Genomic DNA, 13,645 nt, shown 5'->3' on the forward strand with positions numbered 1-13,645 from the left:
ATTTACCTCTCATGTGTGGTTTGTGAGCTATTACACAGAATAGAGATTCATCCAATTCACACTTTTAAGTAGTGGCTACGAGTTTCTTGTCACCCAAATAAATAAATAATGAGGCAAACAAGTTTTACACACAAAGGGCATTTCAATTGAAGGCATCACATATTTACAGGACTAATTGACAGGAGACATTGATCAAATTTGCACGAAAGAATGGTACTTATGTTACAGATAGTAGATGAACGTTTAAGGCTACTACGGCAGTCTGACCACTACATCATTCTGAGAATCAAACTTCTTCCACCTATTTACATGTGCTGCTCAGAACAGCTTTGATATAACGTGGCAGGATGTCCAGAAGGCTGCCGAGGCAGCTCTAAGAATGGCCGGGTTTTGGTATATCCTGGTCAAGCCATATCCACAACAACATTACATCAGTCAAAGAGCTTCATTAGTTGAGATGTAGAAATATCCCTCAATTCAATAAAATAAATTTAAATAATAGAGCGGTTCAACACGAGAACATAATTCGTTATCAAAGATCAACAATGACTTTAACACGTGCATATCCTCTATGCTATTTAGGATAGTTACAGAATTTTGGGACTTGTAGACTCATAGCACAGCTATGCTCACGAAAATGTCCTCCCAATGTTCCTAGATCATAGTTGCAATCAATTGTTGAAATTGTCTCTAAATCACTAAGGTAGGTGTATAGCAAACATGCCGGGAGTAAAGTCCTACTCAGGCCAGGTAAACAAGTTTAACCAATAATTTTCCACATTCTATTCGATTCACATTGGCAGAACTTTCTCAGTTCAAATGCTAGTGTGTAAGCATCAAATCACAGAGCATGATGGAACTCTACAAGTGACAAGTATGAGCCAAAAACAAAGATTTTACCCCCTCAGGACACGAGAAAGAAGAAATAGATACCAGGGAATACATTAAATTTGCTTACCCAACTGCTGTTGCCCCCCAAGATGCTACATTATAAATTATTTTGCTTCCATCCCATGCCTTCCGAAGCTTTCCTTTCTTCTTTTTTACAGAGAATGTCTTGCTGAGGGCTGTAAGAAAATTCAGCCTTGAGATTTCTGCTCCCCATCTCATGTACACCATAAATTTATTTGTACAACTATTCTCCAGAAAAAATTAAGAAAGGAAACAGTAAAAACTAACCATCCTGCAATTGGTTTGGTGTCAGATCCTGCAAAAAGTAAGGTACATAACTGAGACTAACTGACCAGAGAGACATATCCAAAAAGACTACTGACAGTATTTTCTTTGCTAGTATAAGCAAGAAATTCTCTATTATGCTCTATGGACACAAGTGCATAAGGCTCCAAGGAAAGAAGATGTATGCAACCTCACCTTTGTTCATGACTTGTCAATTAAATTAATTTTTTTCTTCAGCAATAAAAAGAAGGCACTGCCTACCTTAGTCTGTTTAAGAGACAACAGATATGCAGCCATGAAACATGCTATACCATCCACTATGTCTTCTTGCCGAACTAAAACATAATCGTCATTGTCCAATTCAGGATCTCCACTTTCCCACAGATCACTGTCATTGACCATGTCCCATGAACTGCATTCTTCTATATTATGCAAGAATTTAATAAGCTATACATTTGGTTGACAGCAAGAATATTTTGCCCCCAGACTATTGACAGAGATTTACACATTAACAGCACAAGTTGCAAAAAAAAAGTTTTTCCCTTGACACCCCCCAAAAATCAATGTATAAAATAAAAAAAAATTGGAGTAATTCTAAAGACGATGGGAGAAAGTTCTCCTACTGACTAGTCTTTGTGAGCATACCAGCAATGCTTTGTGGAACTGATGCTTGGGCATTTTCTAGCTTTTGAAGGAAATCTGGGCTATCAACTCTAGATTTCAAGAGATCACATAACTGTTCAAAATAAATAACAGAACTCATCAAAAAAGAAGCAAGATAATTCTTAAGAATACCAAAAAACAAAAATGATTTCTCATCTGAAGACATTTTCATACAGAAACCAATTAAGCAAGCTAAATTGCACAAGTAGATACAGTTGCAGAATGTGAAGGAGACTTTTTCTACATAAATCAGTATATCAAAAGTGTAAATTAAAAACTGTGATAGGCAAACAAGAAGTCAAAAGGCTTTATAGCAATTGGCAATTGCTGTATAATACAAGACCTTAGGATAGATGTACTATGCAACTGAAAAGGCCATGTTAATGCATTAATACAAGTATGATAAAACTATGAGGTTAATCGAGATAGGGCCATCAAAAGAGCATAAGAAATTCTCTGATGCAAGTATAACTTGTTTTCTTTCTGAATGTATCAACTGAAAAGTCTAAGTGCATGATCCAAGTGCCAATCTAGGACTATTATAACCCTAAGAAAAACCCAGCATGAACCTCAAGTTCATCACTAACTAAAAAAAAAAAAAAAAAAAAAAAAAAAAAACTGCAGTTCATCAAGTTCCCAGCTAACCAAGCACCTCAAGTTCCCAAAAAAAATGAATCAGAAAACCTAAAATCCAAAAACAAAAAAACAATAAAATCTATCACCTCCTCCGTCTCAGCATCAGGAGACGGCGTGGATGAGGTCTCATCGTTCTCCTCCACAACATCTCTCCCAGCATCTCCAACATCGTCGTCGTCTTCCTCAGTACCCCCTACAGAATTAATGAGCTCAAGAGCTCTCTGGCACTGCTGGAGCACCGTCTCCAAGGTCTGTCGCTTCACCCGAAGACGATCCGTCCCCGAATTGGCTCTCACAACCCGGATCGTCTTCTCATCCGCACCGACACCCGTCCCCTCCATGCCCAAGCAATCCACAACTACCTAATCACCTATGCACGCGACGAGGACGGGACAAACAAGCGGCGAATGGTTTAAAGTCAACTAGACCTCTGTGCTTCTTATACGATTGGTGAATTGGAATACCCCATGGCTAGGGTTCGGAGGTTGGAACTTAAGCTCTCAGACCGGGTCGGATCCAAAATCAAGAGGAGGAATGTCAATTTGGGGTTAGGGGAAAAATACAATTTGGTATTGGTGGTGGCGTAAGCCGCCTGCGTTGTTGGGTTTCCGTTTGGGCATATTATGGAATCTGGAGGACAACAATAAGGGGGCGTTTGGTTCAGGTTATATAACATAACCAAGGGAATGTGACATTCCAAAGTTCACATTCCGGTGTTTGGTTCATATTATCTTAAGGAATCTAACATTCCCAAGGAATGTCACATTCCCTCCACATAGGATTTTGAAGGGAATGTGATTCCCTTCAAAATCTTAGGTAATGTAAGATAACCTTGGTTATGTTAGTTTTTTATTATTATTATTATTATTATTATTATTATTATTATTATTATATATATATATAATTATTTTTGTAATTATATATATATATATATATATATATATATATATATATATTTTATTTTTATTATGTTATGTTAGCATATAAAATAATTTTGTTTTTCAAGTTCAAGATTTTAGTTAATATTTTAAAATCATGTAATTATATATGATACCGTTATCTTATTTATTTATTTTAATTTTTAAATTTATTAAAATATATGAAAATATGTTAAGGATATTATAGTGTGTATAAAAGATAACCTAAACCAAACATGATTATATTACATACCTCAATTTTAACCAAACACAGGAATCTAACATTCCCAGTAATCTAACATTCCCAACAATCTAACATTCCCTAAGGTAATCTGACATTCCGTGAACCAAACGACCCCTAATAGATTTCGCGTGGGGCCAAAGGTCAAGTTCTCCCAGATTAATTAGTAAACTTGTTTTTCTTCTCGTCTTCTTTTTTTTTTTTTTTTTTTTTCTTTTGCTTTTTCTTTTCCTTTTTTTTGCAATTTACACTTTTTTTTTATCACTTTCATACAATTTGTAATTTTTCTATAGGTGTAAACCAATCGAATCGAGTCAAATATCTCAGTATTCGATTCGAATTCGACTATATATTCAAATATTCGTATTCGTATTCGTTTAATATTCGAATCTAAAATTTGATTCGTATTCGATTCGATCAGTTTATTCGAATATATTCGATTCGACTCAAATATTCGAATTCGAAATGCCTAATTTAATTTTTTACAAAATTTACTAATAAATTAAGATAAAATGTAATAAAAATTTATATTTAAATAACATAAAATATTCGAATACTATTCGAATCGAATACACTCTAATTCGTATTTGTATTCGAAAAATATTCGAATCAAAAAACGTATTCGAATTCGAAATATTTGAATTCGAATCACGAATCGAATTTTTTTTATTTAATTTTTTTACACCCCTATTTTTCTATCATCTACCATATTTTATATAATTAGTTTGTAATAATATATACTCATTTACAAATAATCAAATAATATAAAACACCTTCAAACATATCATTAAATACAAACTTTAATCAAAAAAAAGTTTAAACACCATTATTTCTTTCAATTAATCTTGTATAAGACAAAATTTTGTGTTTTTCTTTTGGTAAGATCACATGTTTCATTAATCGACATACATTAGGGTGTGATTTCCTCAACAGCATACATTAAAGTTTGTATTAATAAGGTAAAATTAATAAGGTAAATAGGCCATTTTCTTTAGAAATCGAACATGAAATCTTATTGCAAAATACATGAAAATATGAATGCAAAATGCATAATAGCTTTATAAGAATGTAGTCAGCATACAACATTAGGTTTCCTCAATCAGCATGCAGAAGTGCTTCTATAACAAAAACTAGCAATTTATGTATGGAAGCTAAGGTCCTGATCAAAAAATTCAACCCCCACCCCAAAGTATTATGGGGAAAGAGAAATAGTTTTCCTATCATTTTGTAAGATATGTACACAAAAAATGGCATTTTAGTAATAGTAGTTTGGGCCCTTGTTAGCAGATCCATCTCTACAAAGCATTGATCTCACTTCAAGAATGGACCTTGGAGGCTCCAGGTCCTTTTCTTGAAGTGAATGTCCTAAATGCTGCTGCATCTGTGAGGCAAATGTATCATCCAGAATCTGCAAGAACCAAAGGCCAAAAATATCACAATGAGAATACAATAGGGATTTGCTAGTTGATTGTAGTTTCTTTTTTTTTTTTCTCTTCTTTTTTTAGTGACGAGGAAAACCTGCAGCCACTATCCTAGCCGGCAAAAGAACACCACAAGGGAGTAAACCAGCCTAGGTTATCAATAGGAGACTGGCTCAAACCAAGAAGGTCATTAACAATAAGCCGCTCTCGCTGAGAGTCGAACTTGTAAGTTGGGGTTGACCCCAATTGACTGTAGTTTCTTTTTTTTGAGTGGCGAGGAAAACCCGCAACCACTATCCTAGCCCGCAAAAGAACACCACAAGTGGTAAACCAGCCTAGGTTGTCCATAGGAGACTGGCTCAAACCAAGAAGGTCAATAACAACAAGCCGCTCTCGCTGAGAGTCGAACTTGTTGGTTGGGGTTGGGGTTGACCCCAATTGATTGTAGTTTCAACACATAAGGAAATGGATGTATGACTCTATGAGAGATTGATTGGCCACTCACAGAGACAGCAATGCGCGAGTTCTTATACCAAGCTCGATTCTCTTTCCTGCTCTCCAGGAAACTGAGAACATCCTGCAGAGATGTATAAACAAGAACTAAGTTGCAAGTTTTGGTGAACATGTGCACGATTATCAATAGTAATAAAGGCAGATGAGTTTACCTGTCCCATCTTATCCCAATAGCCGCGGCAAAGTGCTACAAAGACAGTAGGACCTAAGATGGTATACAGATGATTTATCGTACTTGTTAACTGGTCCTTCAATGGCTGCATCTTGCTTCTCACATCTGATTCCGTCAAGGCATCCTTAGTATCACACAATATCTTCTTTAGCCTCGTGCTTCCCTGTGCCTTCATCTAAATCAGAGAAAGGCAAGAAATGAACAAATGGTCTTCATAGAAGAAGGTTTCAATATGATTTGTAAATACTACTTACATTTTCTGCAAGCTTGTCAACGACCGCTTGTAAATAATTTTTGAACTTGGACCTAAGCATAACAGTCACCTCGCTGAGACGTTCTCCCGGGGCAGTGTTTCCCCCCTCAGGAATATACGACCCCCAAGACTTAAATTGCTGCTCTATTTTTGGGCGCAGTATGTCAAGCATGCGCTTCATGGAATTCAAAAGTATGCCAAGCTGGAAATGAAAGAAAGATGATTTTATATATATATATTTTTTTAAAAATATGCGTTTTGAACAAAATTGAAGAAGTGCTTACATCATCTGGCACTACATAATGGCATACTGATCTTTTGGCAAGTCTTTGGACATATTTATTGAGTCCAAACTTCTTAGGTCCCAAATTCTCCTTCAGTGGCGACAAGACATCTGCATACTGCTTCTCTAGAGCCTCCAAAATTGCCTTCTCGATATCAGCAACAGCCTATTTAATTAAAAGAAAAGGAGAATATACAAGTCAAGATGCAGTGATGAATAATGACAAAACTTATACACAGACTGTATTAAAGATATAGTGCAGTAGAAATAGCTTAAGAAGAACGAGGTCTCCGTCAAGACATACACTCTCCAAGAAAGATGAGTACTCAGGCCAGCGTGAAATGATGACCTCATAATCGTTTAGAGTATCTTTCAGTCTATCATACATTTCATCAATAAACGGGGTTGTTGAGTGCTGCGTGCGAACTCCTGACCACTTCACCTGCAATACATGTTGCTTGTTAAGAGTCCCACATTTAAAAGATAAGAAAGAATATATATGGGTTTATAAGGCTATGGGTTAGACTAGTTAATTGATTGGATTCAATCTTGTGAAGTTTTAGTTCCTTATCTCCAAGTGCTTGTTTGGGGCAATTTATTTTGGAGCTTAATACTCCAAAAAAAGCATAAGCTAGGCCAAACACTAAAAAGAGAAAAAAGGCTAAGAGGCAAAGGTCCCTTCTTTAAAAAGATCCAAAAGTTGATGCTTTTTGAAAAGCCTCTTTTTTCATAAAGCTCAAGCTAGGCCAAACAAGCACTTCGTCAAAATAAGTTCTAAAGCCTCATTGCAAAATGTCACAAACATAAAGTATCAGCAAGATAGTGTTGAATATAATACCTTGTCTAGCTTGCATGATTCAAGCAAAGCAAGTCGTCTATCCTGAATCCAGAGCATAATATACAAATGGAACAATTCCTTTGCATCAACACCTCCTTTGACTGGCCTGGAAGAATTATTTACTAAGTCAGTATAAATTAAAGCGGGTAAACTAATTGCGAGAAGTGCATTCATGAGGGGGAAAGAAAATACTTTATATTCCAGTTGGCAAGGTCCCTCTGAAAATCCGATGTTGCAATCACAAGTGCGGTTACATGAGGTGATGGGCCTGTTGGAGGGCATGCAATGAGGAATGCACGCAACCTACTACAAAGTTCGGCACTATATATAGCAGAAGACAGGTTTGGAAGATCTATAAAACTGCAAAATTCAAGAATGAAGCCAAAAGCTCGTGAGTTGCATTATCTATGAGTGAAAAACGGCATATTCACAAAATAAGGTATACCTGGGAAGTATATTTTGATTGTGGATCTCTATATCTGTAAAAATTTCATTTCTAATGTTGGTACACAGGGATTTCATTCTCTGATAAGCTGTAGAAACAGTCACTGCGTCCATCAAAGTTGCTTCATTATTACCACTAACATATTCATCAGTATCAGTTAAATGCCTTCTCGATCTTTTCTTGGCAGCTGCCTGCATGTGTGTGCAAAAATTTCTTGTCAATAAACATTGAAAATAATAAGCAAATATCTAGACTCTATATCACAACAATGCACCCCTTTCGAACCTGGAAGTGGCTATAAAGCTTATTTTGGACCTCTGGAGATAAAATATCATGAAGAAGTGAATATAGCTTAACAGCAGGCTCCAACGCAGGTGGTGCCACCCCTGTAGCAGGTCTGAAAATGTCCATTAACCCTGACGGTGCCAACTCATCCAACAATTTGTAGTTTTCAAAAACTAATGCAAATATCTGTTCTAACTGATCCTCGATTTCTCCCAAGATGCGATTCTGGAATACCAAAAGAATGTTATTTATTGATAATAACAGTATTCACCAGGATAAACACCTATTTATTGATTTGAAGCCTTACCTCTTGATGGCTTAGAGTGCTCCTGGAATTGCCTTTCATCATTACTGGCAACAACAGTTCATACACCAGCGTTAGACAATCGGCTGTCGGGGTTGCTACATCCATAACATATGAGAGGTACCTGTGATGACACAGCAGTTCCTCTAGCTTAGCAACTACGGAGTATAATATAAAATTGGTAGGTATGGGAAGCAGATAACTTGCTCAACTAGCATCTTAAAGAGCCTTATTGCATGTATCTTTTACCTTAGCCTGGTATATGTATCAGAAACCCCATAATATGAAGCAAATTCAGAGAGCAACCACTTCCACGGGCCATGCAGTAATAATTTTCTTTGTTGGAAATGCTGAATCTTCATGGCAACTTCTAACACTAAGTCATATGCCACAGTTTCTGCAACTGAGCCACACTGGAACAAGAACAAAGATGTGTCAAAACTCGCAATAAGAAATTAGCGTATTGATCTTTTTAGTATTACATCTTGAGGGGGAGGAAAAATTAAACCATGAGATGAAATGGATATCCCTTCAGGAATGTATCACCATTTCAAGAAAAGGAATAATAATAATAATAATAATAGAGACTCAAACATTTCAGCAGATCTGTCATTATAGATTTGCTTTTACATTCAATGCATCATATTTTATTGTGGTTCTTTTTTCTTCTCTACATTCCACATAGAACTTATCTTGAGCAAGGAACATTCACCTTGAGATTGCTATTTTCATCCATAATTGTTGAGTAGTTTATAAACAATTGCACTTTTCCAACTAGCTCGTGTTCTGGCTCATGGTATAGGGACCACCACCGTAGTTTCTCACCCTGCAATCATTATCCAGTGTGAGTATCAAGAATTATCAGTTTCCAAAAAGAAAATCCAATCTCCATAGAAGGAAAAAAAAAAATAAGAATAATAAATACCGGTTCCTCAGCAATTGTAGCCACTTGAGCAAGGACACGACCATAATGTTGGCCTTTGGAATCATAAACTTCAACAATTAGATCATCTGCTAGGCTATCTGGAAAGCTGTTCAGTAGATTAAAGCAGGTTCAAATTAAAAGAGGACATGATTCATCAAACAAAACAAAAAAGACATCAAGGTTCGCAAGATAGCATACAATATGTGGGTTTCACTAGATCCAGGCTGCATTCTAACTGCATCCTCTTCTCTGGAACTTTTTAGTCGCAGTAAGCAAGAGTATGACTCTGATCAAATGAAAAGTTACTTGAATAAGATTCCTTTTAGCATAGAGCAGTGGTATATCTTCAGGAGATAACCCAATTGGTACACCTTTTAATTAATTCATAAAAAATATATGGCTATAGTTAATAAATCACATCAGAAGAGGCTTGACATGTAAATATTGTACCAAAAAACAATACATCTGTAAATTGCTATGTAAGATTATTAAAAAGTTTACATACCTTGCACAGAATCATAAGATGATGGACTGCTGCGCAGAGATGTGACTCCTATTTTCAGGAGCCCAGAAACTTGTTTTATGTATTGAGTACTTGCTTGCATGTATGCCAAGCTTTGGCGTGAAAAAGAACCATTTCTAGGAGCTTGAGGAGCAAACCGGACCTTGCAAAGTGCTCGCCATCCAGAAGAGATAGATAATCGCAGACTATATAGGCGTTGCTTTACACAGTCCATCTTTAAATTTGGGGCTTTCAAGGATGAAAAACTACATCCAGTAGGCGGGTCAACAACCATTTTCACTCTCTTAACTGTAAAACGAGCAGAGTGTTAGGAGACCCTTTTAAATAATCTAAATACTGGAATAAAGAAAGTTAATGGCAAGCATTACCTTGCACCTTCATCTTTCCAGCCAATTGCTTAGACTTTGGAGCAGCCCCCTCAATTGCAGTCTCGGTCCTTTCTGATGAACGCTTTGCCATCAGGTCCTCCTCTGATTGTAGTAGGACCTGTTGCAAACTGTCAACCAAGTAACCCTTTTATACAACAGGAAAAATGATGAAACATTTTGAAAATGCATCAACTGAGAGAACAAAACTTGCCTAAAAGCTTCCCGTAACAAAGCACACTCGTTCTCCAGAAACATTGGAGCTTCCATACAACCTCTGGCCCACGCATGAAGACAAAGCCGTACACATGCATCATATGCAATAATACGGTGCCAAGGGCCCAGTGCACTGGGATTGGAGAAAAAGGTTTCAGAATAGGTAACAATACGAAGAGCGTATGCATTTTAGTCTCTAAAGTTTAAAATAGAATTACCTGACATGAAACGTTGGCAGCCGAGTGGGATGGGAACCTGAAGGTCCACCATTTTCCACACCAACAGTAGCCCTGCAAAACAGAAAAAGAAGAAATTTTAACATATAATACTAAAAATTCTTTTTCCAATTTACTTATTAAGGCCTAATTGGTTTATAGACATGATGGTAAAAAGTAAAAACCTCAGAGGTGAACCAGAAAGATTCGTAACATTCTCCTGCTTGTGAATGCTGGCTGAAATATTCGCATCTGCTGAGGAACCATTTGCATCCACTGCAGATGATTTACAAGTAGCTCCACAGGCTGGAACCTCGTCGTTATCTTGTTTGATTTCCCCAGCAGAACCACAAATGGGAGGCGCACTGGGGATTTCTTCATCAAAAGAAACTTTCCTCAAACTTCCAGCAACCATATCCTGAAATCACATTTGCTTAGCAAGTCTATATATCAGTTAAAAATCCCATATTCTCAAACTGATCATGCCACGATAAAGATGATAAGTTCCCATTTATATTAACATACAATCACAACAACTAGCTATGTGGATGTATATCAAAACTGGAATATAAATATGCATTTATTACAAACATATATAATGTATGTATGCATTTATTACTTAGTAATCTAAGGAATGAAGCGCAATCACAAAGTACCTTCTGAGTCAAACTCCCCCTATTTGATTTTGAGGGAACACTGGATGAATAACCTTCAGATGCATTAGTTGCTGACCTTAGAACAGTTCCACTATTGGTCCCGACTTGTGTGGTGGAGAATTCCGAACTCGCTGCCGAATCAGACTCCTCCTCCTCCTCCTCCGTGTAAGCACCGTTTCTCTCGGGGAACCTACTAGCTCCCCTAACTGCCCTTTCCGCTACATGGCCAATCCCTCTCCCAATTGTCTCCCTGGACGAATTAACATCAACATCATCAGAGAATGCACTCTCGCTCCCATACTGTGGCACACGCCTTTGTGCATAATTATAGTATCTCTGAGCTGGGCCCCTGCCCGGGAGTCTCTCGTCCTGGGGAGACGAATCCAGCGAGTATCTTCCCCGGTAAACCTCTGAATCTGAATCTGTGCACATGTCATTCTCAGAGGCTGTCCCGTTGTCGTCTGAATCGCAATGAATGACTCTAGACACCGGGATCACCCCCGACAAGTTACCGCTCTGGAACTTAGAAGGCGGAAGCCCAGCACTTCTGCCTCCACTTCTAAGACCAGTGAGAGTATCAATCCTGCTGGCTCTATGAGTCGACATTGGAGTATAATGAACTTCATTCTTATGATTATTACCAGAACCCTGCAATTCCAACCCCAATTTCAATTCTCCTTACTAACCAACTATCAAACCATTCAAACCCCAAAATGTCAAACTAGATACGACAATAATCATTTATGAAGAACATTGTATAAAAACTCCAGTACTTGACTCGCAATTTGAAGTTTGAAATTCACGAATTAGGTAAAAATCTATTTGGAATCTAGTCAAGGACGATTAGAAAATTAAAATGAAAGAGGAAGAGCAAAAGATGACCTCTCGAACCCATTTGAGGGCGTTACTGTCCAAGCCCTCTGTAAACATCTTCCTTGATCTCCTCTCTGCAAACAGCCAATAACATCAAAAAGAGATAATTGCAGATTTGCAGTGCAGCATTACACAAACACCAAACGCATATACAATACAGACCAAAATATAATAAAATCTACAGAGGGATAATAAAAGGAGGCATGGGCATTACCAGAATGAGAGAGAAAGAAAGTGTTTCCAGAAGCGAGAAGACCAAGTATGGAAAGAACACTAAAATTAGTTTCTAAAGCCGGATTATAATGGTAAGAACTTCAACTACACTGCTCACTCTCTCACTCTCTCTACTGCGCATAATCCCTCATGGGACAAAAGAAGAGGAATGAGAACAGTGTGTATTCCTTAATAATGTCGGATTAAGGAATGGGATTTAGCTATTTAAGGTTACTAATGGTGGTTCTGAGCTGGGGAAGAAAATCAAGAAATCAAGTAATCAAAAAAAGAAGAAGAAATCAAGAAAATGAAAGAATTTCTGCAAAATCTTGAATAAAACTGGTTTTGTTTTTGTCTTTGTTTATTTCAGAAGAATTAGTGAGGAATTTAATAGAGCGTAAAAAATGGTGGTCGACGTGGCGGTGGGCAGTGGACGTGGGGACGGAGGATGGGGGTGGTGGTTTGTTTGTGGTGACTCAACAGAAATAATTTTTTTTTTTAAATGAAAAAAGAAAATAAGTCGAACGTTAGAAGTGGGGCTCACTTTCTCTCTCTCCGTAGGTATCAGTCACATGCTGTCCTGGGGCCCATAAATCTGCACTTTTGTTTGTTTCAGTTTTCAAAATATGGGCAATTGTGTCATTCACCGTCCATCGTTGCCTTGCTGAGCAAGACTTCCTCGTCCATTTTCTTTTTATAAAATTAAACTTTAAAAAAAAAAAAAAATCATCCCTGCATGGGCAGCTCAACTGGTCATAGGGGTGAAATTTAAGAAAAATGATTAAGGATCGAGTGTCACCGACGGTAATGTATGAGCGGGGGTTCCTTGTGTGCAAAGACCCCAATGCTCTCTCGGAGAGGCTTTCCTTCCATTTTTCTTAAAGTGAAGGAAAATGTTATTTTCTAGTGTTTGGTTCATTGAATTCATTTTCCATTTGAAAATAAATTCCTCAAATTTGAGGAAAACAAAATCCTTGGTTGAACCAATGATTTTGTTTTTCTATGGAAGATGGGAAGAAAAAGTGAATAGATTGTCTATTTTACCCTTACTTTCTTTTTTAATTATATTATTTTTATTAATTTGTAGGGGCATTTAGATCTTTATACTCATTATTCCTTACAATTTCAAATTTAACCAAACAATAAAATTAATATTCCCAGTAATTCTTTTTCCACCAACCAAACAATGAAATTCATTTTCCTAGTAATTTTTTTTCCATGAAATTCCAATTCCACTTCCCTTAAAATATTTTTCGCGAACCAAACGAGCCCTTAGAGACGAAAAGAATGAAACCAAACATCTTGTGGTCAAGCGACATAACAAGACTACATTATAACAACGTCTAAAAAAATCACGTTGTTGTTTCAATATAGTTTTTCTCATGTTTTTTTTTTCTATGCATTCTCTTATTTTAAATTGATTAGACAATCGAACACATTTGTTGTATTATTCAAAAGTGCATGTCACTTTATCAATTATGCATTACGTGAATAACTTATCGTTGATAAGTA

General features: G+C 36.9%; 2 protein-coding genes across 3 annotated transcripts; both read right to left on the reverse strand.

Annotated features, from left to right (window-relative positions):
- Window positions 1–116: 116 nt before the first annotated feature.
- LOC109170391 lies at window positions 117–3,090 on the reverse strand. 2 transcript variants are annotated; one of them, XM_019319488.1, is made up of 6 exons: window positions 2,562–3,090; window positions 1,822–1,912; window positions 1,438–1,595; window positions 1,180–1,207; window positions 959–1,067; window positions 117–400 (listed from the first exon to the last, which is right to left on the reverse strand). In XM_019319488.1, the coding sequence occupies exons 1-6, from the start codon at window positions 2,814–2,816 to the stop codon at window positions 319–321; spliced, it is 723 nt and encodes a 240-aa protein (XP_019175033.1). In that variant the 5' UTR covers window positions 2,817–3,090; the 3' UTR covers window positions 117–318. The 2 variants fall into 2 exon arrangements, with proteins under 2 accessions (XP_019175033.1, XP_019175032.1); XM_019319487.1 differs by having other exon boundaries at window positions 1,438–1,598; window positions 2,562–3,088.
- Window positions 3,091–4,660: 1,570 nt separating this feature from the next.
- Window positions 4,661–12,404, reverse strand: LOC109170389. Its single transcript, XM_019319482.1, has 23 exons — window positions 12,135–12,404; window positions 11,930–11,994; window positions 11,048–11,695; window positions 10,577–10,809; window positions 10,395–10,466; window positions 10,175–10,309; window positions 9,964–10,091; window positions 9,578–9,883; window positions 9,271–9,358; window positions 9,073–9,178; window positions 8,860–8,973; window positions 8,397–8,560; window positions 8,151–8,271; window positions 7,844–8,068; window positions 7,559–7,749; window positions 7,306–7,473; window positions 7,114–7,219; window positions 6,580–6,717; window positions 6,277–6,441; window positions 5,994–6,194; window positions 5,720–5,914; window positions 5,560–5,631; window positions 4,661–5,041 (listed from the first exon to the last, which is right to left on the reverse strand). The coding sequence occupies exons 2-23, from the start codon at window positions 11,975–11,977 to the stop codon at window positions 4,889–4,891; spliced, it is 3,777 nt and encodes a 1,258-aa protein (XP_019175027.1). The 5' UTR covers window positions 11,978–11,994; window positions 12,135–12,404; the 3' UTR covers window positions 4,661–4,888.
- Between the last annotated feature and the right edge of the window lie 1,241 nt (window positions 12,405–13,645).

The sequence above is a fragment of the Ipomoea nil genome, unplaced genomic scaffold, assembly GCF_001879475.1.
Source record: "Ipomoea nil cultivar Tokyo-kokei standard unplaced genomic scaffold, Asagao_1.1 scaffold3321, whole genome shotgun sequence".
NCBI lineage: Eukaryota > Viridiplantae > Streptophyta > Magnoliopsida > Solanales > Convolvulaceae > Ipomoea > Ipomoea nil.

Bases quoted from the DNA above. Each gene is read 5' to 3' on its own strand.
- LOC109170391 (XM_019319487.1), bottom strand. From the start codon at position 2,816: ATGGAGGGGACGGGTGTCGGTGCGGATGAGAAGACGATCCGGGTTGTG. The intron at 1,913-2,561 runs GTGATAGATTTT...TATTTTGAACAG, and splicing joins CTGATGCTGAGACGGAGGAG to TTATGTGATCTCTTGAAATC. The intron at 1,208-1,437 runs GTAGGCAGTGCC...TACTTTTTGCAG, and splicing joins TGTCTCTTAAACAGACTAAG to GATCTGACACCAAACCAATT.
- LOC109170389 (XM_019319482.1), bottom strand. From the start codon at position 11,977: ATGTTTACAGAGGGCTTGGACAGTAACGCCCTCAAATGGGTTCGAGAG. The intron at 8,561-8,859 runs GTGAATGTTCCT...TTCTTGTTCCAG, and splicing joins ATGAAAATAGCAATCTCAAG to TGTGGCTCAGTTGCAGAAAC. The intron at 7,474-7,558 runs GTATACCTTATT...TGAATTTTGCAG, and splicing joins AATCAAAATATACTTCCCAG to TTTTATAGATCTTCCAAACC.